Genomic DNA, 25,287 nt, shown 5'->3' on the forward strand with positions numbered 1-25,287 from the left:
TTCCACTGCAAAGTGAAACCAAACAATTTATTTGTGTTAAATGGAAAGAATGTATTTCAGAATACATTTCTTTATACATTGTACCGGCTTATGCGTCTAAATATGCATTTGCTATCGCCACTTAACTTACTTTGTAACTCTGTTCTTGTTCCCCCCTTCTTACCAAGCAAGAAAACATAGTTCGGCTGTTATACCTACGCACCGCTATAAATGTGCCTTTGCAATCACGTTTTCTTTCCGATTCTTCTCCGAATGCGTACAATAATCGCTCGACTTCTAGAGTGGAGAGGCTGGGAGCGCCACACAATATATTTTAAACATTTGGGGGTGGGGGGGGGAGGGGAATCAGCCTGGTTTTTTTTTTGGTTTCGTTTGTAATGCAAAATTGCTTTTTTAATGGCAGAAATCACACTTTAATCAGCCACAAGGATCTTGTTGGCAGCACCACACTTCACAGATCATCGCGATGGAGAGGAAAAAAAACAACAGTACGGACAGGTTTTTTTTACAGATCGACGTGAAAGAGAAATGAAAACCATCGACTCTTTAAGGTTCATGGATCGATACATTCTATATACTTGGACAAGTCAGGCTTCCCACGTTGAACTTCAGACTGTACCACACACTGGAGAAAAAAAGGTATTCAGAGTTTAACCATGTACCTGAAAATTAAAGGGGTGCCTTTAAGAAAAAGTGAGCCTGGGCATCAAGCAGACCAACCTTCACTTTGATACTAAAAAGCTGCACTTCTGTCACTTGCTGTAGTGCTAATACACCGGATATGCTCAAAACGTAAGTGTGCCGTCTTGGGGGTTCATAATATACAGCCCACGCCTGTAAATTTATATGCAAATTGTCATGAAAAAATATAAAAAGCTGTCCCTTTTATCTTACAAACCTAGAAGCCCAGGAAGGGGGGGGAGGGGGATAAAGCTTTGGGAACTCAGCAGAACGAAATGCCAGAATATCAAACAGAGGAGCAAACATTCCAGCCAAGAGAATGGACGTACACGCAAGTTCAAGTAAAACACTGATGGAATCTTGGTTTGTTGGGTTTTTTTAAATTAGTGTCGTAGATCCACAACACCGGCTGCATGTTAGGACCGCTTCAAAACACGGCGTGCTCCTTGCACGGAAGACACTTTGGTGCAAAAACGGAGCACGCCCATCTTCTGTGTCAGCGCCGCCCGACCGCCCACACCAAAGTGCTTACCGTGTACGAAACACGCAACCGTTTTGAAAGAGCCCGTGGACACCCCCTCCCCTCCCCCACAAAACATGTACAACACAATTAAACAATGAAGCCTCGGTAAACTTCAGTGCAAATAAGTCAAAATCCGAATATGCCGTTGTAAGCCTTTGGCTTGTAGGAAACTGCTTGTTGCCATGAGTCCATCTCTGGAGACCGACTTGCGGAGCGCGTGCACTAAGGCTGAGACGAAGGATGCGTCGAGTGTGGAAAAGAGGCCGACTGGCAGGCGGAGGACTGGAGCGGCAGCTGCACGGGGGGCGGCGGAGGGGGCGGGGCTGGCTGCAGCGGGGTCTGCGTGTTTGGAGAAGGGGGAGGAGTGGGGCGCTTGAATTTGTCGGGGCTGTTGCTTCTTCGTGGTGAAGGCCTCTGTGGAACCGAACACACAGAAAAGGAGGGAATGAATCAGGTGGCCTCCTAGAAGGGCAAGGCATAGGCCTCCCCGACCGGCCCCGCATCGGGCGATTAAAAACATTCGCTTCAAAAACTAAATCCAGTTAATAAAATGCAAAACAGGTACAGTTTATGGGCCCGTTTTTTTTTCTTTTTTTTTTTTTTGGCAAAGCTCTTCTGAAGGACCCACACGAGCTCCCGCCAACCTTTCAAAACCCTCCACTGTGAGCCACAATGCAAAGTAGCTGTTCTTTGTCACACTCCCCACACTATGCAGATAGAGCAAAGCAGACGCACACAACTAAAGCAGAACGGGCAGAACAGTTGGAACGAATGTGCCTTTTAAAAAAGAGAATGTATACATCGAAGTAATTCCTCGGTCTGTCGTGGCACATCAGAATGGGCAACTGATAAGCGTATGGCCCGATAAGCCAAACATTTGCACAACCATTGCACAACAAACGTTACCGGAAATAAAGTTCCGGAAGATTGCCGCAAAATCAACAGCTGGTAGACATTTGGTGTGCAATCAGAGTTGTTCAAAATATAATCAAGATGATCTTCTGGTCTTACTGATAAAAACAAACAAAGAAGAAGAGTTGGTTCTTATATGTCGCCTTTCTCTACCTGGAGTCTCAAAGTGGCTTACAGTCGCCTTCCCTTTCCTCTCCCCACAAAAGACACCATGGGAGGTGGCGTGAGGCTGAGAGAGCCCTGAGATTACTGCTTGGTTAAAACAGCTTTATCAGTGCTGTGGCAAGCCCAAGGTCACCCAGCTGGTTTCATGTGGGGGAGCAGGGAATCAAACCTGACTTGCCAGATTAGAAGTCCATGCTCCTAGCCACTACACCAAAGGGCCATCTCTGAACTTTCTTGAACCTTCACAGGGAATAGGCCTATCAGTGGCAACTAGCCATGGGGACTAAAGGCACTCCCCACCTTTACGGGCTGCCCACTTCTGAATCCCAAAGTCAGGAGGCAACATCAAAGGAAGGCCTCGGCCCCTATGCCGTGTTGTTGGCCATCCAGAATGTTGGCCACCGTGTGAGTCTGGACACTGGACTAGATGGACCAATGTCGGATCCAGAAGGGCTCTTCTGAGGTTATGTTAAACCCCTAATGCTGGTTACCTGCCAGAATGCGGTTTTGTTACAAGAATAATGAAATGTAATAAAAGGTAACGGAGGTTGGCAACATTTATATGGAGGTTTTATGTTTTTAATCAGTGCAGGAAGAAAAGGAGTGGGCTGCAAGGTATGAATCACAGTACTGTACAATGTCTAACAGAACTACATGTCAGATCATGACAACTAGGAGTAAAACTGACGGCAGAATGAGTGGGAGGGGAGTCCTGGAGTATTTAAACTGTGCCGTAACACTGGCCCTCAACAGGCTGTCCTCTGCTCCTTCTCCTGCTCCCTTCTTGAGGACTTCTGGCCTGGGTCTTTCGCTACTGCTTCTGGGGACAGGTGCTAACCCATGCCCTGGCAGCCACCTCCTTAAAGTGCAGCAAGAGGTCTAGTTTTGTGCCGTATGAGTGTCTCTGTGCTCTCCCAGCCAATTTGAGTTGTTAAAATTGCAATTACACAGCGATACGTGAAGGTAGCAGCTGCAGTTCATGCGCCAGCAGCTACCAAGGACAGTGAGAGCGGCTGATCTGTGAGCGCAGAAGGAGTACGCCTGTCCCAAGGTGAGACCGATCTGCTTCCTATTCTGTGTTCGCTTAATCTGAATGATTAGCGATTCAATGAAATGCCTTTCCCACCGACCAAGATGGCAAAGGAAAGCTTCAGCAGCCGGCACCCAAAGAATTAAACTGCCAGCCATCCAGAGACATACAAAAATGCGACAAACGTGCTCCTCTCTGGGAAGCAAACTGGTCATCGATGCCGATCAGTCTTGGCTGCAGAAAAATAATTCCGTGACAGCAGCAGCAAAAAGTGAGAAGCAAGAGGTCCGGACATCCGGAAGAAGTTCCTGACAGAGCGGGCTCTCAGCAGAACAGGCTTCCTCGGGAGGTGGCAGGTTCTCCATCTTTGGAAATTTTTAAACAGAGGCTAGATAGCCATCTGACTGAGAGGCTGATTCTGTGAAGGTTCAAGGGGGTGGCAGATTACAGTAGATGAGCAATAGGGTTGTGAGGGTCCTGCATAGTGTAGGGGGTTGGACTAGATGACCCAAGAGGTCCCTTCCAACTCTAGGATTTGGATGTGAAGGTATTTGCGAAGAAGGCAAAGACAGAACTTTCACATTTCATAGGGCCTGGGGTTTGGGACTCGTTCTTCTGACATACTCACTGTAATGCCATGGGATGGTCCCATGTGCTGCACATGAAGGCCTGGGTTGTTATAATAAGACACGCCGGCTCTGGTGAGTGAAGTTGGGGGAGTAAAACCAACCGTGTGGCTTGCATATGAGAGACCTGAAACAATGACATCGACACGTTAAAAATACACCCGCGGATCCAAGCTCCCACCCGGGGCATTAGAAGTGAGCAAGCAAGAGTCACTGCCTTCTAGAATGCTTTTCTACACTAGACAAACAAACCGTCTTGGAAAATCTGTTTGCCCAAGCATGAGTCAGAGCCCTGGCAAAGTTGCGGGGTGCCAACATTTCCAATTCCTGGAAGTGGCAGGAAACATCAAGGGCTTACAAGTTGCATCTGGCAGGCTGGACAGAAACTGATTGGCAGGAGAGAGTTCAATCATCCAGCACAGACACCACTTAGGGCAGCAACAATTTGTAAGGAGCCCCGGGGAGGGGGGGAAAGTCTACTACCCCACCAAGTAAATCAACATTTTGTGTTCCAGCACATTCCTTCCTTTAAAGTTTCTTCAGTCCACTTATTGGCTTTTGATCTATGAGCCAGCGAAGAAAAGTGGGTGGAGAAAGCTGGAAGAGTCTCAAAGAGGCTTACAATCGCCTTCCCTTCCTCTCCCGACAACAGACACCCTGTGAGGACATCAGCAGCCAGTTTGCCTTACATTTCTCAGAGATTGTGGAACTAGCAGAGGGTGCCTTGTGAATGAAGCATCTATTCTGGTCCATTAAATCAGATAAATGCAGATTTCCATTTTAACTTGCTTTCTTAAATTTCTACTACTAAACCATTAATAAATGTTTAAACAATTTATTTTTCTTTTGCATTATGTGGTAAATTATACCAGGTGTGCATTGTATCCTATTTCTCATGTATTGCTTTGGAGTAAACAGGTATATTTTATATTTTATTTTTATTGCTCTGGTGTAATTCCGTAATAAACTTACTACTACTACTCCACCGTGTGAGGTAGGTGAGGCTGAGAGAGCTCTGACAGGGACTGTGACTGGCCCAAGGTCCCCCAGCTGGCTGCATGTGCAAGAGGAGTGGGGGAATCAAACCCGGATCCCCAGATTAGAGGCCTCCGCTCTTAACCACTACCAAATGCTGTCTCTCACGAGCTGCCCAAACACATTCCAACCAGACAAGGCATTAAGGCACTTGCACAGTTGCGCAATAATGTTTCCCTGTAATTAATAAGGACCTCTTTTCCTTCTCGAACGCTCAGCAGCACCCTGCAGATTTCCATGCTGCTTAATTCCATCTCTCGGCCATGTGGTTTCTGAGGCCGCTTAACACGAGAACCACTGAAATGTTGCATTCTACCAACCTATTGTCAATAAGGACGCCCATAACAACAACACATTAATGGTACGCCCAACAGCTCAGCAACACAATAATGAACCTGAGTGATTCAAGACAAACAACTCATCCCCCCCTCCCCCCGTAATTAAGCAGCAAGTAGATCAAACTGGCTGCCAAGAGAAAGGCTGTGGTCATAGCTATTGCCAAGGTGCCACCGCAGAAAAGGCCCCATCTAGGAGATCTCCCCACATGGGCTCTAATGGGGGGGGACACAAGGATTAATGTTGGGGGCCTGCTGAGGCACAAGAGGGAAGAAGATTTGTTCTTTCCAGACCTAGGTGTCACTTTGTTTTAAGGTTCTTTCACAGCATCCCACGAGCCAAATACAATGAGCCTTGGAAGATCCCCGCAAGCCAACTGGCCAACAAGTAGGCTTTCTACCAGTGATGAGATGCACACAACCAGGACCGTCAAGCAGGGCCACAGGGAGGTCAGCCCAGAGCTTTCTTGGCTGTATGAACTTCTGCAACTAAACAAAATTCTGTTGACAGTCAGCTGCTAGTCCACCTCCAGGATATGACCGGTGTGTATGTGTGTGTGTGAATATGCTCCACTGTGAGGACATACATTCTCGTAGGGCACATGAAGTCATCACAATGCAATACAAAACGTAATCGTAAAGTACACATATTTACCAGGTGATATAGGCCTGCTAGAACTCGGTGAAGGTGTATAAGGGATTGGGCTGGACACAGTGCGAGGTCTTAATCCTTGTGCAGACATCTCGTTGAAGTATCTGATTTAAAAAGAGAAAAGGATGATTCAGTTGCTCATTCCAGACCATGGGCTCCTCCATAGCCTATCGTGGACCAAAATACGATAAGCTAGTAACGTAGCACCGTCACACAGTCAGGAGGGACTGTAAAGGGGAACTGATTAAGTCACGAGACAAAATATACTCAACACCATGTGGACTGATTAAAAACCAACAGGTTTTTAATATCCAGTGCAGTTTACTGTTGTTACTGCTATTATTTATGAAATTTCTACACCGCCCTGCCAGGACAATTTACATAAAATTAAACTTAACAATAATTAAAACCAACGTAACATTTACAATGTAAAAACTTAGTAAGAAAACGCAAGTAGTCAGGTCAGCAGCATTTCAGTTGTTGCAGCCTCCCAGTTATCCGCTGCCCATAAATCTCCTGACTAGCTGTCTCTCTCTCTGGAGCTGTTTTTGTAGAGGAGGGTCATAGAGTGGAAGAGTTCCATCTTTTAGATCAGGGGTAGTCAAACTGCAGCCCTCCAGATGTCCATGGACTACAATTCCCAGGAGCCCCTGCCAGCATTCACTGGCAGGGGCTCCTGGGAATTGTAGTCCATGGACATCTGGAGGGCCACAGTTTGACTACCCCTGTTTTAGATCATTGGCCAAATAATATCGGGTTCTCCCTCGCCCTTGTGACATCTGGATCCCCCAGGGCCTACCACTCCCCAGCTCTATAACAGACAGACCCTGCCGGGAAGAGATGGATATGGGTCTAGTTAGAGATTGCTCTCCTTGTCATCTTGCTATTTTAAAGTGCCATAATTGGATTTTTGTATTGTATTCATCGGCAAGAGAGTATTTTATGTTTTTATCTTGCTGTGAACTGCCACGAGCCGGCTGGTCCAGGAGCTGGCAGTATACAAATTTAATAATAAATAAGTAATAAACAGATGGTGTCTTTAAAGAAGTGCAGATGGCGAACATCATTTTAGACTGGGGTTCTCCTTCCAGTCAAGGTGCATTAAGTGGATCTTCCTTATGCATATTATCCTCTACTTAAAATAAAAACGCTGTCCTCTGACTTTACAATCCAGGGTTATTACAATCCAGGTTTGTTGCACGTAATGTTTCACGGCACTGTTCCCTAATCACTTAATGCTGCTTACGGCCTGTGCAAAACTGGTTCTGCACATTACACTGTTCTTAGTTGCAAGCTGCCTTGAGTCTCAAGTAAGAAAGGCAACTTATAAAAGAAAGCAAATACATGCGGACATAATTGCAAAACACTGACCTTCAGAAGTGCTGCCCACGTGCACATGCATGCAAATTAATGACTTCCTGGTATTAAAATATTTAAGATGAACTTATCTAAGATTTCTTTAACTCAAGGACGGCCTTCAGATCTTTCCGAAAGGAGCAAAAACTTTGATTTATTGACGTTTGAGTAGTTTTAAAGTTATGGAGCGTAATTCAGTTTAAACTAACTAAGCACATAAGAATTTTTGTTGTCGTTTCCACACGTATATAAATAAAATAATTTTAGACACCACGCCCTTGATGACAGACCTAAGAGCCCGGCCTCCCTTAAGCAGGTTCTTGTGCCTCCAATGAAGTCCTCCTTTTGCACTTGAACTTAATTCACTAATCTACTGGCTCACCATCAGGCTGGCGGGAGAAGTACCCTCAATTCCATGTGCACTTATTACCTGATAGCAGCAAGGGTATTAATAAGTGGGGCAATCCTTGGAAGCAGGGATGATTTTATTCTGATGTACCTCGCCTGATACTTTCATAAACACAGTATCATGCCCGTGCAGCCGGAGACCATGACTGCACCTGCAGGACGATCAAAGCACTAACAGGGATGAATAGCCCGGTCCCAGCCAGAGGCAACACGCTCTGCCCAGCCCAGTCCAAGCAGAGGCAACACCCCTGCCCAGCCCAGACAGCTCGCCAGAGCACCAGAGACAACCTAGGCAGGGTGACTTGACAGCTCGCCGACAGAGCATCCGGCTCAGGGCACGCCGTCAAATTAGATGGGGCCCAGCTGAGGCCGCTTCGATGAAGCCAATCATCTCCTTAGCCAGGCTGCACTTAAGCAAGACAGAAACGGCTCCTCGGCGTGGGTGCAACCTGTGCACGAGCCCACCCGTCATCTTGACTCTGGTTCCTGACCTGCCCTTGCTTCAGCGAAGCTCTGATCTCCAGTTTCCTGACTTCTGCTACGGCTTCTTGGACTACGATTCTGGTACTTGGACTTTGTTCTGGCTCCCTGGTTCCCAACTTTGGCTAGCTATGCAACTACTCCCCCGGCTCACCATTGGACACTCTTCTGATCAGCTGGTGTTAAGACCTGGACTGCTGACTCTGTGCTTGGATGGTGAGTCGGGCTTGGCTTACCAGCCGAGGGTGTAGCTATTTGGACTGCTACTGGGTGCGCTCGGCTAGGACAGCACACACGGTCTCATGAGGCAGCGCGACCACAATATATTATAACAAACAGAAAGGCCAGCAAAACAGCTATAGAAGTTCTAATTTGAATCCCACCCCCAGCCCCAAATTCAAAGCAAAGCACAATTTATCTTATGGCTCTGTGTTGTTTTTTGTTGTCCTGCTGCATTTCTCTTCTCCTCCAGTCCACCTTCTGAGCTGACCAAACCTGGAACCGCTCAGCATTAACTGTGTCTGGGCATGAAGTCAGCTGTACATCAAACCACAAAGGCAAAGAACTCTAGACGTTTTCTGAGACAACTTCAGATTTTTATGATGTACGGCTCTTCCCCAAGATCTAGAACAGTGGTTCTCAACCTTGGGGTCGGGACCCCATTTGGGGTTGCTTGGCTCCTTCCCCGGGGTTGCCCGCCGCTGCACCAGGCGGCAGCATCTGGCATCGGAGCCATGTCAATGGCCGTCTCCACACCGCCTCAATTGTGCGCATGCGCACCTGCGCCCGCCACCCACGCACCCGCATGCTGCCGCCGCTGAGTTGGGGTTGCAGAGCAGGCAAGGTTGAGAACCGCTGATCTAGAAGCTGATGTACCACTGCATAGACCATATGCACACCTGCTGTACTACTGCATGTACCAGTAACACAAACCTCTCATCGTCCATTTCCAAACTTGATTCGCTTTCCGAAAGCTGTCTGCACAAGGCTTCCCTCCGCTCCATCTCTCTCTGCAGTTTCCTTTGGAGCCTCAAGTTCTCTTCTCTCATGTGACGCTCTTCCTCTAAATACTGTGCCATCTTTTCCGAATCTAAAATGTCAAGACTTGTTATATATTTTTTTCAACAGCTCTTTTCGGCAAAGACAATTTCATGTTCCAGATGCACTATAAACACTAGAACGTTTTGAGGAATGCAAAACTTGTCTTTTACCAAATGATGAGAATATAAGTAGCATGATAGATACTCTACTTTCTAGGGTCAACAAACGTTTATAAATTAAATGACCGAACAATGTCAAAATTCTGAGCAAGAAATCAACAAAGGGTGAGGATAAAGAAAGCCTGTTTGTATAACTGAAGCTATATTCTAACATTACTGGTGATTGACATGGATTAATAGTCCATACAATTTCTGCAGACAGTTTTAGCACTGTAAATCTGCACAACGTTTGCACTTGGGTTACTGGCAAGTGTTCCCCTCTGTAATTTCCCTTTCTGCAAAAAAACTCTAAGAAGCTCTCACTCTTTTTTTTTTTTTAAAGAAAACTTTACTGTTTGTCTGCTATTTGCCTTAGCATAAAGGTTAGTCATCTGCCAAAAAAAAAAAAAGGTACCTTTTCAGATTTGGCCAGAAACAATACAGCTGAATCCAAAACTCACAAATACCCCTTCACCTTTTTGGATTAGGCCAAATCCAAGAGGTTATGGGGCTTTTGGTGCGCATGCTTCAGTTCACCTGCCCTTCCCAGGCACCAGTGTTTCCACTGTCAAGGGTGGGGTGGGAGACTGTGCACTAAAGAGCTGATGACGGGTGTCTCACTCACACCCTTTAAATGCCTCCCCAGCAGATGGGGCCCCTGTCATCCTCAGCTGATTTGCACACTGACCATTCCCTTTAAATGCTTGGCCCTTCTGAAGGCTGGAGAGGGATTTAAAGGGAGCAGGCAGAAGTGTAAGGTATTTAAACAGCTGGCTTGTGGCTGAATGGTGAATCATGATTCGGCCACCAGGATTTGAACTGTTCGAATACAGAGCATGGGCAGTTCAGCTCAGATGAGCTTAAAAATACCCAAATCACCATTGATTTGGGTATTTTTGGCTTCTCCGAGTTGAACTGTCCATGCCTATTAGAGGTTGTTATCAGCACTGTATTTATCTTTCCACTAGACCTTAGCTCAAAAGTTTTCATTTTCTTTGTTAAATAACCATATCTGCTTCCATAAAGGTAAAGGTATCCCCTGTGCAAGCCCCGACTCATGTCTGACCCTTGGGGTGACGTCCTCCAGCGTTTTCATGGCAGACTCAATACGGGGTGGTTTGCCAGTGCCTTCCCCAGTCATGACCGTTTACCCCCCAGCAGCAAACTGGGTACTCATTTTACTGACCTCGGAAGGATGGAAGGCTGAGTCAACCTTGACTCAACCTTGACGGCTGCTGGGATCGAACTCCCAACCTCATGGTCAGAGCTTTCAGACGGCTGCCTTACCACTCTGTGCCACAAGAGGCTCATCTGATTCCATAATGAACCACATTTGGCTCTTTAGCCATGGATGACAGGCAGCTGGACTAATTGAGAGAACCTAACAGTAGATCAGAATACAGGAAGTGTTGCCAGTTCCTAGAACAGACATGCAATATCCTGGGCTAAGTGTTATGGTTCAGAGATAAGACCACAGACGGGACACAAATGCAAAATTTCTTCCAAGACTTTGTAACTATTTTCAGCAAAGTAATGCCTCCTCAGCAGGGCAAACTACCAAAACCCTCTGGCTGAATGCAGAGTTTTCTCTGAAACAGATATAGGGTTTTGCTGGATCAGGGACTACATGCTGCAATGCACCAAATTGCTTTTTTCTGATCTACTGAGAAAACACACAGCTAAGCTGAACTCACAGGTGCTGAGAGGAGATAAGAACTGAGTTCACTACAAGGGATCATTTTCAGGGCAATTGAAGGAAATCACTGTCCCTTATCAGATACAGCAAATGTTTGAACCCCTGAAGCTGCCTTATACCAAATTAGACCACAGGTCTATCAGTTCTGAAGAAGTGAGTAGTGATTCACGAAAGCTCACACCCTACCAAAAATGTTGTTAGTCTTTTCTACCGCTACAGACGGCAGTCTAAGGCTAGAATGGCTACAAGCTGTTTCAGGGGTCCCTTCTGCTTCCCTCCATTTGGAAGCAAGGTGGAAGCGAAATTGAGAACACAGGGAACTCCCTTAGCTGTTTGCTACAGCAGACTGATACAGCTACCCTTCAAAATTCTCTTCCACATGTTCTGATGCTCTTGCGTTTTGGAACGAAGCTGCATCAAAGTTGCACTCAAGATAGAAATTCATTTCCCAAACTGAAATAGGGTGGAAAGGATTACGTTGGCCAATTTGGCAGTGCAGTGACTTCAAGGACGTTTCATGCAGCTTGGTCTCTTTCAGGCTGCTTAAGGCCGTGTATAATATGATAAATCATTTGCATTCATGGACAAGTCATCCAAGGACAACAACCAATCACTTCAAAGGCAAACTAGAGCAAAGTCAAAAATCCCATCCTTGTGCTAATAAATCAGGCCTTGCGCATGTTTCCAAGCCCAAGACACGGAGACCTTCTGCTTACTTTCAAATACAGCAAGTGAAGGTAACACACTGAAACGAGGGGACAACATGCAGAGATTAATGCATTTCATAGGCTTTAAATGACAGAATATTAATTTCTCAAACTTGCATACCAGGTCTCTGCCTACGATTGTATGCCTTCCAATCTCCCCCCAAACAAGGACATAAATACCATACAAAGGCAGGCTGAAATATCTTGGCAAATGATTAGAAATTAAACTAAGAATAAACACGTAGGGGTTTTTTTCAGAATCCAGAAAGGGAATAAAAAGCAGGACCCATTGTTAGTTGTTGAGTTTTTTCCCCATCTGTGGATCAGAAAGGTATCCATGAGAAGTTTATGCTGCTAACTCAAGTCTGAAGGAAAGGTTTGTGCCAATTAACTGCATCATTCTCAAACTCTGGCTGGAGGCAGACTACCTCGTTCAAGAATGGCCAAACTGTGGCTCTCCACATGTCCATGGACTACAATGACCATGAGCCCCTGCCAGCATGCTCATGATCATTGTGGTCCATGGACATCTGGAGAGCCAGGTTAGCCACCCCTGCCCTAGTTCACGGCTTTCAAATGCACAGAAAGGAAACACTTCAGCAAAAAGCATTTTGCTCCTATTGTGAACATTAAGCTAGGGTGAGCTGAACAAGGAACATAAAAGGAGCTATCACGCTAGGAGACAAAACCCCAAATGGGTTTTTTGGCAGGGGGCATGACGGGGTGAGCTTTTCTCATCCAAAATGGCAGGGGGGAAGGAGACCAGTTAGTAGAATGAGATGGCATTACTCTTTCCAGAGACCGACCAATCACTCGGCCTGAGCAGAGGGCCACCTAAGTGGAATTTCTTTTTGGGGCCGCAAGCGATGCCAAAGCAGCGGCTGGGCACAATCAGAGACAGGCTGGGTTGGCAGGAGAAGGCATGCTGTTGCTGGCACTGATGCCCAGAACGGCTGAAACATTGGCATTACAAAGGAAAGCAGAGCTTCTTGCTGCTGGAACTGCCAGAGCCTGACAAAAAGCAGCTGGTGTCTAAGTGAGCAGACCCCACCAGGCCCAAACGACACCCCCATGGCCGTGCCTAACCCTTCCTGGCTTGCTTTTAATGGGGTCTTTGCAGAGGCAGCAAGATGGGCATAAAGGGGTCCCACCACATGGAAGACGCCGCAATTTATTTGCATAAGCCTTGCCAATGGAGCTAGGAGGAAGCATTGGCTCTCTCAAGGACAGCTGCTTCCAACAACAGAGAGCTCTCGGGACCTTAAAACTCACTTCTCCAACAAAGGCACGTCAAGATCCTTCCACACCTGACTGAATTTGTATCCGCTTTTTCATGAAATGCAGGACTTGGCACAAACAGACAACTCGACTCAACCTTTATATATCTTGCTGATTTTAAATCGTGGTTTAAATGGCTGATGTGCAATCATCAGTCCAGCCTTTGGACGACTGGCAGCTTGCTTAATTTATAAAGCTCAATAATCAAGGGCAAATGGGACTCCTTTTGGGAAAACAGGAATCATTCCGTTTCGGCATGTATTTCCACACACAGGAAGGATTCGCGGAGAGGGAAGAAGCCTGAGCATCATTCATGATGTTATAAAACATGGGGGGGGGGGGGAATACCCACAGAAGACTCTAAAAGACACATTGACATAAATTTCATAATTTAAAACAAATGTCAAAAAAAGATTTCTTTAATATTTGAAACCACCAGGAGGTCTAATATAGAAGGCATCTTGGATATTTTAGGTTTCTGAACAGCAAACCCTGTATTACAAACCCAGGATAGTTTCATTATAGCAAAGATGTATTACAATGCCACCTCGTTTTACTAAGAATGGATTCTGTTCTCCTCAAGATTGCCAATATTCTTTAAAGCACCAGCATAAAAGAACTGGTCTTAATACTCATAGCTCTAGAAATGAAACTTGTAGGGTCTTTTTCTTTGCTATATTCTGCATTATGTATTTTTTTTCTTTATTTAGATCTAAAACAGTCTTATACACTCAAAAACATATTAAACTGTCACATATATGAAAATATAAGCCAGCCCTTTCTTTTTAGGATGGCGCACTTGGGGAAATGGTAGGTAGGTAGGTAGGTAGGTAGGTGGGTGGGTGGGTGGGAGGGAGGGAAGGAAGGAAGGAAGGAAGGAAGGAAGGAAGGAAGGAAGGAAGGAAGGAAGGAAGGAAGGAAGGAAGGAAGGAAGGAAGGAAGGAAGGAAGGAAGGAAGGAAGGAAGGAAGGAAGGCGGACAACCATAATGCATTACCGGCCATTGCTTGGAACCTGTAATTGCTTTATTGAAACTTTTCCCAATCACAAATGGAATTATTATAGCAGGTGATCTTGAACGTGATTAAGGACATTTATTTTCAAAACTTTGCTCTACCATTTCCAGCCAGGAAAGCTCCCAGCTCCTGAAAAACCTAGGCCCAGGAAAGCGCACAAAGTAAATGGGACTTACGTTGCAACTGTGCTGCCCTCAGCTGCTTCTTTAACCTCTCCACCTCGTTTTTTAGGAACCTGATGTGCCGCATCATGTTCTCCGGGGAGTCTATCTCCATCGATATGTCCCTTGGTGACGGAGGAGCAGAAACGGGTTGGTCTAATTTCTCTTGTAAAATTCTGAATTAAAAAAAAATATAACAAAGGGAACTTTTAACTCCTGAAACAAAAACCGCACACAGCTGCACATCTGTGTAACCCATCAGCAAAGGGGGGGAAAGTTGAGTAGATTTTTTTTTTTTTTTGGTTTTTAAAAGGCTGTGACGTGAAGGAAAAGCTAGTCGTCAAAGGCAATCCATTCATTTGCCCCAAAAGGACAGCCATACTAGGCCACTCAAAGGCAACGCCTTAAAGGAGGACAAACTGGTGGAGGAATTGGCGGGCCCTGTGGCAGCTCTGCCAGGCCCACAAAGAGGTCATCTCAGGAGTCAAGACTACACTCTGTGCTTTGCATAGTAGTACTGAGACCAGGGCTAACTGCTGTGCTGCTGGACTTTTGGGCCCGTATGTGTATGTCTCAAGGGATGCCAAGAGGCTTCTGTTTTGTAAAAATGCACTGTTTTATTCTTCACTCTGTACCCGAGGTGAACCTACAAAAGAATCTTACAAAAGTGGCTATTTTTAGCTTCCAACATGGTAAAGGACTCTTCACTGCATTTGTTTCTTTATACCTCTAAGTGCTCTTTCACACGAACCCTGTACATGCAAAGCACAGTATTACAATCTTACTATGTTAAGACCAGGAGCAAATGGAATCCACCTGACTTCTGTAAGCCTCCTCCTGAACCACTGTTGGTACAAATCTGACTTTCAAATGCAACTTTGCAACCATGACTACTTTAAGTAATCAGATCAGGCTTTCTCAACCAGCTGTTTGTGAAACCCTGGGGTTTCTTGATGGCCCTGGAACGGTTCCCCGAATAGGTGGGAGTTTAAAATATTTTTGAAAATATTTTTAAAAAATTGTTAAACATTTATTGGGTGATATGACCACATACGTAATCTCGTTGATGCACACACACCCATCCAAAATGGCCAATGAAAAGCCTGGAGGGGGTGGGAAAGGGAGAGGCACCAGGTGGGTGTGTCCACAGCTCTGCTTCCCAACCATATTCTGCATGACCATGCTACCTCTGGGGTTTCTCAAAGCCTGAAGAACAATTTGGGGGTTCTCAACAGTAAAAATAAAAAGCTGAGAAAGGCTGAGCTAGATCGATCAGGACCTAACAAGGACACGGTACTTCATGCCTTGGCTGATAGAAAGACCTCTCTGAACCTAAATCCAAGACAAACTTGAGGGGATAATCGTAAGATGACTGGGACGTGCCACACTCCTACACATGCAACACACACGGAGGCTGCAGTCAGTTTGGCTGAAGAAGTATGAAGAATTATCTTCCAGCACAGATTCACGTGTCTACAATTGAGACAGTCACAAGACTGTTTGCAGAAGTGATCTGCAAAACGGAAGACTTCAAACATTCCATTAAGGTTGCTTTAACAGCGGGGTACGCTCAGGTTCCTGGCAAATAGATGGGGAAGAAATGGAGATAGTGACAGATTTTATTTTCCAAGACTCCAAGATCACTGCAGATGGGGACTGCAGCAAAGAAAATAAAAGACGCTTGCTCTTGGGGAGGAAAGCTATGGCAAATCTAAACAGCATCCTAAAAAGCAGAGACATCACCCTGCCAACAAAAGTGCGTTTAGTCAAGGCTATGGTATTCCCAGTTGCAATGTATGGCTGCGAAAGTTGGACCATAAGGAAGGCCGAGCGTCAAAGAATTGAGGCTTTTGAACCCTGGTGCTGGAGAAGACTCTTGCGAGTCCCTTGGACTGCAAGGCGAACAAACCGGTCAGTCCTAGAGGAGATCAACCCTGACTGCTCTTTAGAAGGCCAGATCCTGAAGATGAAACTCAAATACTTTGGCCACCTCATGAGAAGGAAGGACTCCCTGGAGAAGAGCCTAATGCTGGGAGCGATCGAGGGCAAAAGAAGAAGGGTACAACAGAGAATTAGGTGGCTGGATGGAGTCACTGAAGTAGTGGGTGCAAACTTAAATGGACTCCGGGGAATGGTAGAGGACAGGAAGGCCTGGAGGATCATTGTCCATGGGGTCGCGATGGGTCAGACACGACTTTGCACATAACAACAACAACACGCTCAGGCAGTCTAAAAACGTCTCTCGGCAGGTAAATGTGTCTGGGGGTAGCAGTATTTCCGAGTGTGACAACACAGATCACAGCGTGAACATTCCAAAGGGCTTTCTGCTGCAGCCCTTCTAAAAAACTCTGTACAGGAAGTCAATCTTACCACAGCCACAAGACTAATTGAGTAAGGAAAGGGTTCCGTGCAACAGAGTGGCTTGCTTATGGTCATCCAGGAATCAAGGCCAGGTTTTTCGGACTTGGAGCTGGACGTGTCTTGGCTACCAAGCTGCATTAGCTCTGGTAGCGGGGATAATTCTGTCACAATTCTGTCCCTGATTAGAAATTTGGGCAAGCATGGAAGGGGCAACTTTCGCCTCACCACTGAGTTAGTGCCTGGTCATCTGCTCTCATCCTGCATCTCTGTGCTCTCTTAGGCCATTTCCGAACTATAGTCCCACCTAGGGTTGAGCGGTTCGGTGCAGTTCGGACGCCTCGATGATCACTGAAGGCTGCCTCGGGCTTCGGTGATAGGCGAGGCGGCCGAACCACACCGAACCGTTCAACCCTAATCCCACCTCGTTTTAATGTTGAGTTGGTCCCATCTTGTGCTGTGACTTTGTGGCGCTCGTTCTGCGATAGGGTGCTTAACCAAGGATCAGGTCCACTTAATTAATAAGTTCTGCATTTACTTATTAATCTGTGTTTTTTTTTGTTTTTTGGGGGGGGATGTATGCTCAGTAACATTACAATGTAATTGCATCATCCCCCCTGCAAAAAGGGCAAAAGTCGGTCTTACATGGCCCTCCCAAAGGGACCTGCATTTTCATTTGTGTAACCACGGAGCTCATTCCGCAGGATCTAATGGAGTTCTCCCTGCAGGATCGGTTCCTTTGCAGGCTCTGTTGGGCAGATCAGCTGCTTGTTCTTTACAAAAGAAGTCCTCGCTTCGCAAAAGGGAAAGTCTGCCCTAAAAAGGTAAAGGTATCCCCTGTGCAAGCACCGAGTCATGTCTGACCCTTGGGGTGACGCCCTCCAGCGTTTTCTTGCCAGACTCAATACAGGGTGGCCTTGCCAGTGCCTTCCCCAGTCATTACAGTCATTGCCTCCAGCCCCAGGGACTGGCAATTCCTGCCACAGTTGTGTCCTTCCGAGTGTCCGTTACAAGGTCCACCAAAACACTGAAGCAGCAGAGAGCCTCCGTTTTCACCCAGGAACTCAGTTGGCTTAGCTTCTTTCTTAGCTACATATTTTAGAAGAATTGGGCTTTATACTGCACTTTTCATTAGAGAGCCAGCTTGGGGAATGGTTAAGGGCAGCAGCTTCTAATGTGACGAGCCAGGCTTGAACCTCCACTCCTATACATGCTGTGTGGCCTTGGGCTCTTCACAGCCTTGTTAGAGTTGTTCTGACCGAGCAGGAGTTCTCTCAGCCTCACCTCCCTCACAGGGTGTCTGTTGTAGGGAGAGGAAGGGAAGGTGATTGTAAGCTGCTTCGAGACTCCTTCAGGCAGTGAAAAGTGGGATATAAAAACCAACTCTTCTTTTTCTACCTCAAAGCTGTGAGGCAGAGACCTCTGACAGGACTTCTCCGTGAGAACAGCTCTAACAGGACTGTGACTGGCCCAAGGCTGCCCAGCTGGCTGCATGTGGAGGAGGAATGGGGACTTGAACCCAGTTCTTCACTCTTAGCCGTTCTTCGCTCTTAACCAGGCTGGCTCTTTTAAAAGGTGAATGGCTTAGAGACAACATTGGTGGGGTAGAGGGCAGCAGGCAGGGTTAGCAAAGGATAATGAGAACACCAAAATGTTGCCACAAAATGGAGGCATGGTGGGAAAACCAATTTAGGAATGCCTCCTGAATAAATTGCAAGTCAAGACTCTGTAGGCAAAAATAAATTGCTGAAAGGGAGCATTCAGAAAACACAGGGAAAGGCGGAATGGAATTCAGATCTACTCCTGAGGTTTCGTGCAGAAATTTCTGCATTCTTTGGTACTTTAAGAACACCAGTGCAGGGGTTTGCTCTTATGTGGAAATGGTCTCAGATGACCTTCCAAATGATTTAGATGTTAAATAAGTTACTCAGTTGTCATCTGTATACATCACCGGCTCACAGTTCACTCTCATTTTGTCACGTTTAAAGAGAAAACAATTTTATACGTTAGCTAGCTGTCGTTTAGCTACCAAAAAGAGCCTGCTGACCCTTCTCTGTGAAAAACAACTTTTAAGCTTCCCCAAAAGAACACAAATGCCTTGTGATCTGGTAAAGCGGTCATGAGACTAGAAAGATCACATCTGGCCTGAAACATCCATTTAGCTAGCTTAATTATGGCCACATCAAAACATCTTATACTTTCCCACAGCACTCTTAGACTTAATTGCTCCAGAGGAATTGAGTGGCCACTAAGAAATGTCAATGAATGTCCAAAGTAGTCAAACTTTATTTCCACCTGTCAAGGCAAGTTTAATATTATTAAAGCAGAGCCTATCGCAGGTATTCAGGGGTTACCAACAGGAATGAAAAGGGACATTTAAAATTTTACTTCATTTATACTCTGCCTTCCTGCCTAGTGAGGACCTAAAGCGGCTTACATCTTGCTCCTCGCTTCCATTTTTTCCTCACAACAACCCTGTAAGGTAGGCTAGCCTGACACTGTGTGACTGGCCCAGAGATCCTCCCATGGCAGACAGGGGATTCAAACTTCAAGTCTCCCAAATCCCACTCCAACACTCTAACCACTACACCAGACTGCCTCTGGCCAAGGGTCAAGCCAAATTAGCTGCCCCTGGGTTACTACCAGCCAGAACTGCAGAGGACCCTCAGTTCATTGGGGCCAACCGTGGGCATTAGCTACCCTACTGTATCCTCCTGCAAACTGGCTCCAAGGCAAGAGATGGTGATTGGTGAGCTGACGTTAATTGGCATTGCCAATGCCGGATCTAAGCGAAGTGGCCCCTGGGGTGATGGCTCTGTTGCTGGGGCTGGGCCCCAAGGCAAATGACCCACCAGCAAATTCCCCTGCAAGTTTGACCAGTCCCTATCTTAGTAGTGATATCAGGGGCTTTCCAAATAAAAGACCGTCACAACTAGGAGCATGCTGCCTGTACGGGGGAAAACTGCTCTGGATGTTTCCTGCACAGTCTCCTTTAAGGAAATTTTGTGAAATATGCAAGCAATACAAAAGAAAGGGACACATGGGACACAAACCGCTTTTCTGCTTCAAGTTTATCCATTCTTTTCCAGAGACGGTTCACTAATGCTTCCTGTTCTTGTTCTAGTGTATTTTCAAGGTCGATCTTCTCGCGTCTTAGCTAGGAAGAAAAGAAATGGTTAACAAAGGGAGTTTTGGTCGGGACGCCGCAAAAGATAGAACAATCATAAATCAAACTCAATTTTTTCCCCAAGGAATAGTAAAATTAAAGCTGATTTTGACTGTTCAGCATACTTAAGAAACATCACTGGCCCTCAGTTTAGAAAGGCTTTGACTGCCATGTGTTTCCACCCTATGCTGATGGCCTACCTGGAAAGTAGCCCAATAAAATCAGAGTCCAGTAGCATCTTTAAGACCAATAAAGATTTATTCAAGGCGTGAGCTTTTGAGTGCAAGCATTCTTCCTCAGACTATGAACTGGCCATCATGACAGTGGGAATATATCAGCAAAAGTTAATCCTGTTACATTAGTAACCTGTGTCACAGCATCCACACACAGCCACATGATAACTCCCTGCCAAACCAGCCAATCAGACCCCTCGAACCCATTTGTAGTTCACAAAGACATATCAGAAATAAAACTGTCAGTGCCAGTGATCCACGGCTTCCACCTTCCTATTTAATGCTGGCCCCATCTGTCTCCCTACCAGTGTGAAACTTTTTTACAAATAGGAGCTAAGCTGGCAGCTATTTGAATCTACCTGGAAAGTAGATAAGCAAAAGTACCGGTTGAAACAAGGACCTGCATTTGCGGAGAACCAATTGTAGAAGACGTAATTCATTATGTACTCCACTGCCCCCTTTATTCAGAGCTGAGATTTAAAATGCTTAGAAAGCTTTTCGATGAGTACAAGGGGGATACAGAGCCCGAGATGTTATGCTTGCTACTACCAGATTTGGACTCTTGTATAACTCATAGTGTAGCTTTATTCACGTTAGCTGCAACGAAATTTAGGAATAGATTTGTGAGACTGGATTTTATTTGACTTGGTTTAATGCTTTGTAATTTTATACTGTATCCTGAAACTATGTAGTTCACTTAGGTGTTGAGATGATTGCTTGCTTGTTTGTATGTTTGCAGTGGCCTTTGGCTACATGCAGTAAATTTGACTGACTGACTAATAAGGAAGAGAACTACTTTTCCAAGACCGACTCAGGCATGTACTGTGTTTGTCTGAAGTAGCAGAACAAAATTTGAGTCCAATAAAACTTTGCTGGTCTTAAAAGCATCGCTGGACTCAAATTTTGTCCTGTTTTTCCAAGAGTTTTAGTTGGATGGCTGCAATAGCCTATTTAAAACTACTTTAAAAATAATTAAGTGGGATAAAATATGGGACTGAGGACCAAAACCTATATTTGGATGGTTTTATGTTTCCATTAGATAGTGCTTCTGTAAAAAAAAAAAAAGTGCAAACAAAATCCCCACTGAGAGTTCCTCTGATTTCATTTCACCTGGCTTTGAGCTTGTAAAATGGTAGAGATTAGAGCGCTTACTGATAGTACTGCCTTGTTACCTGTCACTGTGTCTGTTGTGGAAGCCTAATTAGGGCCACAGGTCTTTCTCTCTTGACCAACCACTCTAGTTAAAATCATACACCCAAATAACACTTTTAATCAGGGATGGAGGCCTCATGTGAACATCCAGGAATGCATGAGGAGAGCCAGTAATCCCCTCTTTCTGCTGTCTGTACCATTTCTCCTTGACAGTGAAAGTGAAGTCAGTGCGCAATCACAGGAAGAGGAAGTGAGCTCGATGGGAGGAACTAAGGGGAAGTAACCCTGAGGTTACTGAGCCAAGTACCTCCTTAGCTCTTCACCCCCCCCCTTTTATTCCTGATTTAAGCAAACACAAGGATGGGGGTGCTTTCAAATGGTGGCTGGGGAGAACCCTTCCACCCTGTGAAAGAAAAGGACTTAATATTTACAAATTGTGAGAAAGGGATCCTATGGGCCTTAGGAAGAGTCCTGCTGCCATATATTCACAGTGCAATTTGTTGGTGTTTTACTTTCTGGATAGTTTAGGACTGTATGGTACTGACAAACTTAGCAAAGAACCAGCTTCCAGGCTAAGAAAATTTAGACAATCTGTTTTGTTTCACTCTCAATTTGTCGATAAACTCAACCTCCAAAGGAAAATCAGACTAAACTTCCCCGTAGAACAGGGGTAGTCAACCTGTGGTCCTCCAGATGTCCATGGACTACAATCCCCATGAGCCCCTGCTAGCAAACGCTGGCAGGGGCTCATGGGAATTGTAGTCCATGGACATCTGGAGGACCACAGGTTGACTACCCCTGCCCTAGAAAACTGACGTAACGAAATAAATTTATTTTTGCTTTTAATCTTGCACCCACCCAAGTTTTATTATCTGGTTTGCAACATACAACATCTAATTTGCAACATCCCTTGGTAGAATCAAAGATAAAAAGGCTGAGTTGCCTTAATCCAGAAAGTCTTTGAGCAGAAAGTAAACACCACAGAGACTTGAAACAAAGAAGTTCAAAATTCCCACCACCCAGATCTTGCAGGACATGAATTTATTAATCCCCTCCCCTCTATTTCCTCTCTAAACTCCTCAGACTATGTAGAAATATTGGTATCTGGGGAAAAAATTCACACTGTTTATATCTTCAGGGAATACCTTCTGTTCCACCTAGCATCTCAGAATATGAATCATGAAAGGCTTTTATGTGAGTCTATTATGTATTTTTGTTATGCAGGTTTTTCCCCAATGGTGAAAATCTAGAAGGTCTTCAGATTAGAGCACAAGATGTTGAACATATGTAGATAAGTGTTTTGAGTTATGTATGTATGTATTAATGTATGTATGTATGTATGGATGGATGTATATTTGGGGCCAGCCAAGAGAGCTTAGAAGAGCTACATTCTTAAATCTTAGCTAGGAGACTCCTGGATGGCAAAAGAGCTCATCAGAAGACTGGCAAAGGTCAGTGTCAATCAGGCCTATTTTAAGGATTAGATTAACACAAATCTTCTCTCTCTTTCCACGGCTGCAATGGCATTCTGTAGCATCAAAGGAGATTATCAGAGTCTCATAGTTGCCACTGCAGCACCTTCAATATTTGTTTTTGGAGTAATTATTCCAGGTCTCAGAAGCTAACCTGGGACGGTCTAGGCTAGCATTTGAATGGGACACCGTCAAGACATACTAGTTGTGACACAGGCAGGCAATAAGAAGCCACCTCTGAGTGTCTCTTGCCTTGAAAGCAACACATGGGCACAGAGATGGAAGGAGGCCTATAACACTGCCCTAGCCTCAACCACAGGCCTGATGGAAGAGAGACGTTTCACAGGTCGCGAGGAACTTAGCTCCATCAGGGCCCGGATCTCAACTGGCAACTCATTCCACTAGACCGGAGCCAAAAAGGCCCTGGCTCAGGTCGAGACCAGGCGCACGTCCTGCGGGCTCACCAGCAAAGTGGCATCTGCAGAGCATAATGCGCTCCGAGGGCCATATTGGAAGAGGTGGTCCTTCAGATACGTAAGGCCCAGACTGTATAGGGCAGGGGTAGTCAAACTGCGGCCCTCCAGATGTCCATGGCCTACAATTCCCATGAGCCCCTGCCAGCGAATGCTGGCAGGGGCTCATGGGAATTGTAGGCCATGGACATCTGGAGGGCCGCAGTTTGACTACCCCGTAGCTCCTGTACTGTAAGGCTCATGGGAATTGTAGTCCATGGACATCTGGAGGGCCGCAGTTTGACTACCCCGTAGCTCCTGTACTGTAAGGCTCATGGGAATTGTAGTCCATGGACATCTGGAGGGCCGCAGTTTGACTACCCCTGGCATAGAACTTTGAACCTCATCTGCAAATCCACTGGCAACCAATGTAACTGCTGAAGAGCAGATCAGACATGAGTCCTCTATGGGGCCCCCATGAGGACCTGTGCTGCTGCATTTTGTACCAGCTGTAATCTCTGGATCAGGGCCAAGAGTAGCCCCATATAGAGCACGTTAGTAATCTAGCCTGGGGATGACTGTCACATGGATCACAGTGCTAGGTCTTCTGGGTCTTTCCGCTAGAAGACAGTTGGCTAAATCGTTTTTAAGGTCACCTGGTTACAGTTGCATGCCACCACTGCCACCTAGAGGCCATTGTATCTATTGCAACAAAACAGACCTCTCCTTCATTGGAGCTTCCCCATCTTTTCCTAATATACGAGTACACGCAAGAGTTTTGAAGCCCAGCAATGTCAAAGGGGCAGAAGCTGTTTTCCAGCACAGATCTGACCAATCACGTTCCTACAGGTAGAATAAACTAAGTAACAGGAACATTGTATTGAATGAGTTAGAATAGTTAAAACATAATTAACAAATTGGCAGCATTAGCAATACAGCGTCCACAACATTTCATTTCCCATAGGTCTCCAGGTTAGAGGTCACTCAAAGGGGGTGTTTCGGAGGGGAGGACCACAGATTTTATTACGCCATTGGTGCCAACCAAAAGCTTGGTGGAAGAGCTCCGTCTTCCAAGCTCTGCAGAACCGTGCAAATAACATTAATAAACCAAGTAACAGTAATAATAATACTTGTACAACGGCAGGTGAGGAAGGGAGCAAAGTGGTAGATGTAATTTAAATGCTTATACGACCACAACAATTCTGCCTGAAATCTACCAAACTTAGTACTACGGCAGCCTTTCTCAACTTTTTTTAATCATTACTTTATCACCAAGAACCCCCTGAAACATTCTTCAGGCTTCAAGAAACCCTGAAACTGGTGCAATCGTGCAGAATATGGCTGGGAAGCAGAGCTTTGTACACGCCCACCCAAGGCTCCTCTCCTTCCCACCCCCTCCAGGCCCATCATTGGCAATTTTGGGAGGGGTGGGTGGATCAATAGGGCTGGATCGATATAACTGTTTAGCACATTTTAAATCTATACAAAATTAATTAACTTCACCGATTCAAGAAACCCTTCCAGAGCTGTCAAAAGCCCCCAGGGCTTCCCAAAACCCTGGTTGAAAAAGCCTGCATTATGGGATGCAGCAACTCTTTTCCTGCTTCCGTCCCTAGCAAGCCAGTGAAGCATTTTCACACCAAGCCAAAGTGCCAAAGGTCTGATAAGGGGGGGGGGGGGGGCTTTGCAAGCAGGAGACTTAACTGCACAATTCAATGATATCTGATCTGAGATGGTTCCAGCTCAGGGGATAGGAAGGTACAGTATATTAAAAATTAAATCCAACAACCCTGCATCAACGGCATATATACAAAATGCAATCACAAGATTCATTCTCAGTCTCTATCCTTTGACTCAGCAATGCAGCCAGCATGCAAGTTAATAATGAAGTTGTTCTCTCTTTGACAAAGCATTAATTGGCCACCGGCTTCTGGCTAATTTTCGATCGCTCAAGCTTAACAAGGATCTTCTTCAAACCGTTTCTACGGCTGGAATAACGAGTTCCTGCCAAACCCAAAATAAGGGCTTAATTGGCCTCTCCAGCTCAAAGCCACGGAATGCCGACGGGCATAGCCCTATAGTGTGGCTTTATGCAATGGGGAAGACTACAGAACTCTGCCTCATGACGTCCCGTTCCTTGTCCATCTTACACTTTGCATCTATGCCAGGGGTGGGCAAACTGAGCCCCTGCCAGC

General features: G+C 45.7%; 1 protein-coding gene across 1 annotated transcript in view; it reads right to left on the reverse strand.

Annotated features, from left to right (window-relative positions):
- Positions 1-606: 606 nt before the first annotated feature.
- The window catches only part of CCDC6 (coiled-coil domain containing 6), a 60,079-nt gene continuing 35,398 nt past the window's right edge, over positions 607-25,287 (reverse strand). The window contains exons 4-9 of the mRNA XM_077350664.1: positions 19,671-19,774; positions 14,275-14,435; positions 9,137-9,293; positions 5,963-6,063; positions 3,940-4,064; positions 607-1,618 (exon numbers count right to left, since the gene is read on the reverse strand). Coding sequence (XP_077206779.1) covers positions 1,427-1,618; positions 3,940-4,064; positions 5,963-6,063; positions 9,137-9,293; positions 14,275-14,435; positions 19,671-19,774 — 840 coding nt within the window. The 3' untranslated portion in view covers positions 607-1,426. The remainder of the gene's footprint in view (positions 1,619-3,939; positions 4,065-5,962; positions 6,064-9,136; positions 9,294-14,274; positions 14,436-19,670; positions 19,775-25,287) is intronic.

This window comes from Paroedura picta, chromosome 8 (assembly GCF_049243985.1).
Source record: "Paroedura picta isolate Pp20150507F chromosome 8, Ppicta_v3.0, whole genome shotgun sequence".
In the NCBI taxonomy this organism is placed as follows: Eukaryota; Metazoa; Chordata; class Lepidosauria; order Squamata; family Gekkonidae; genus Paroedura; species Paroedura picta.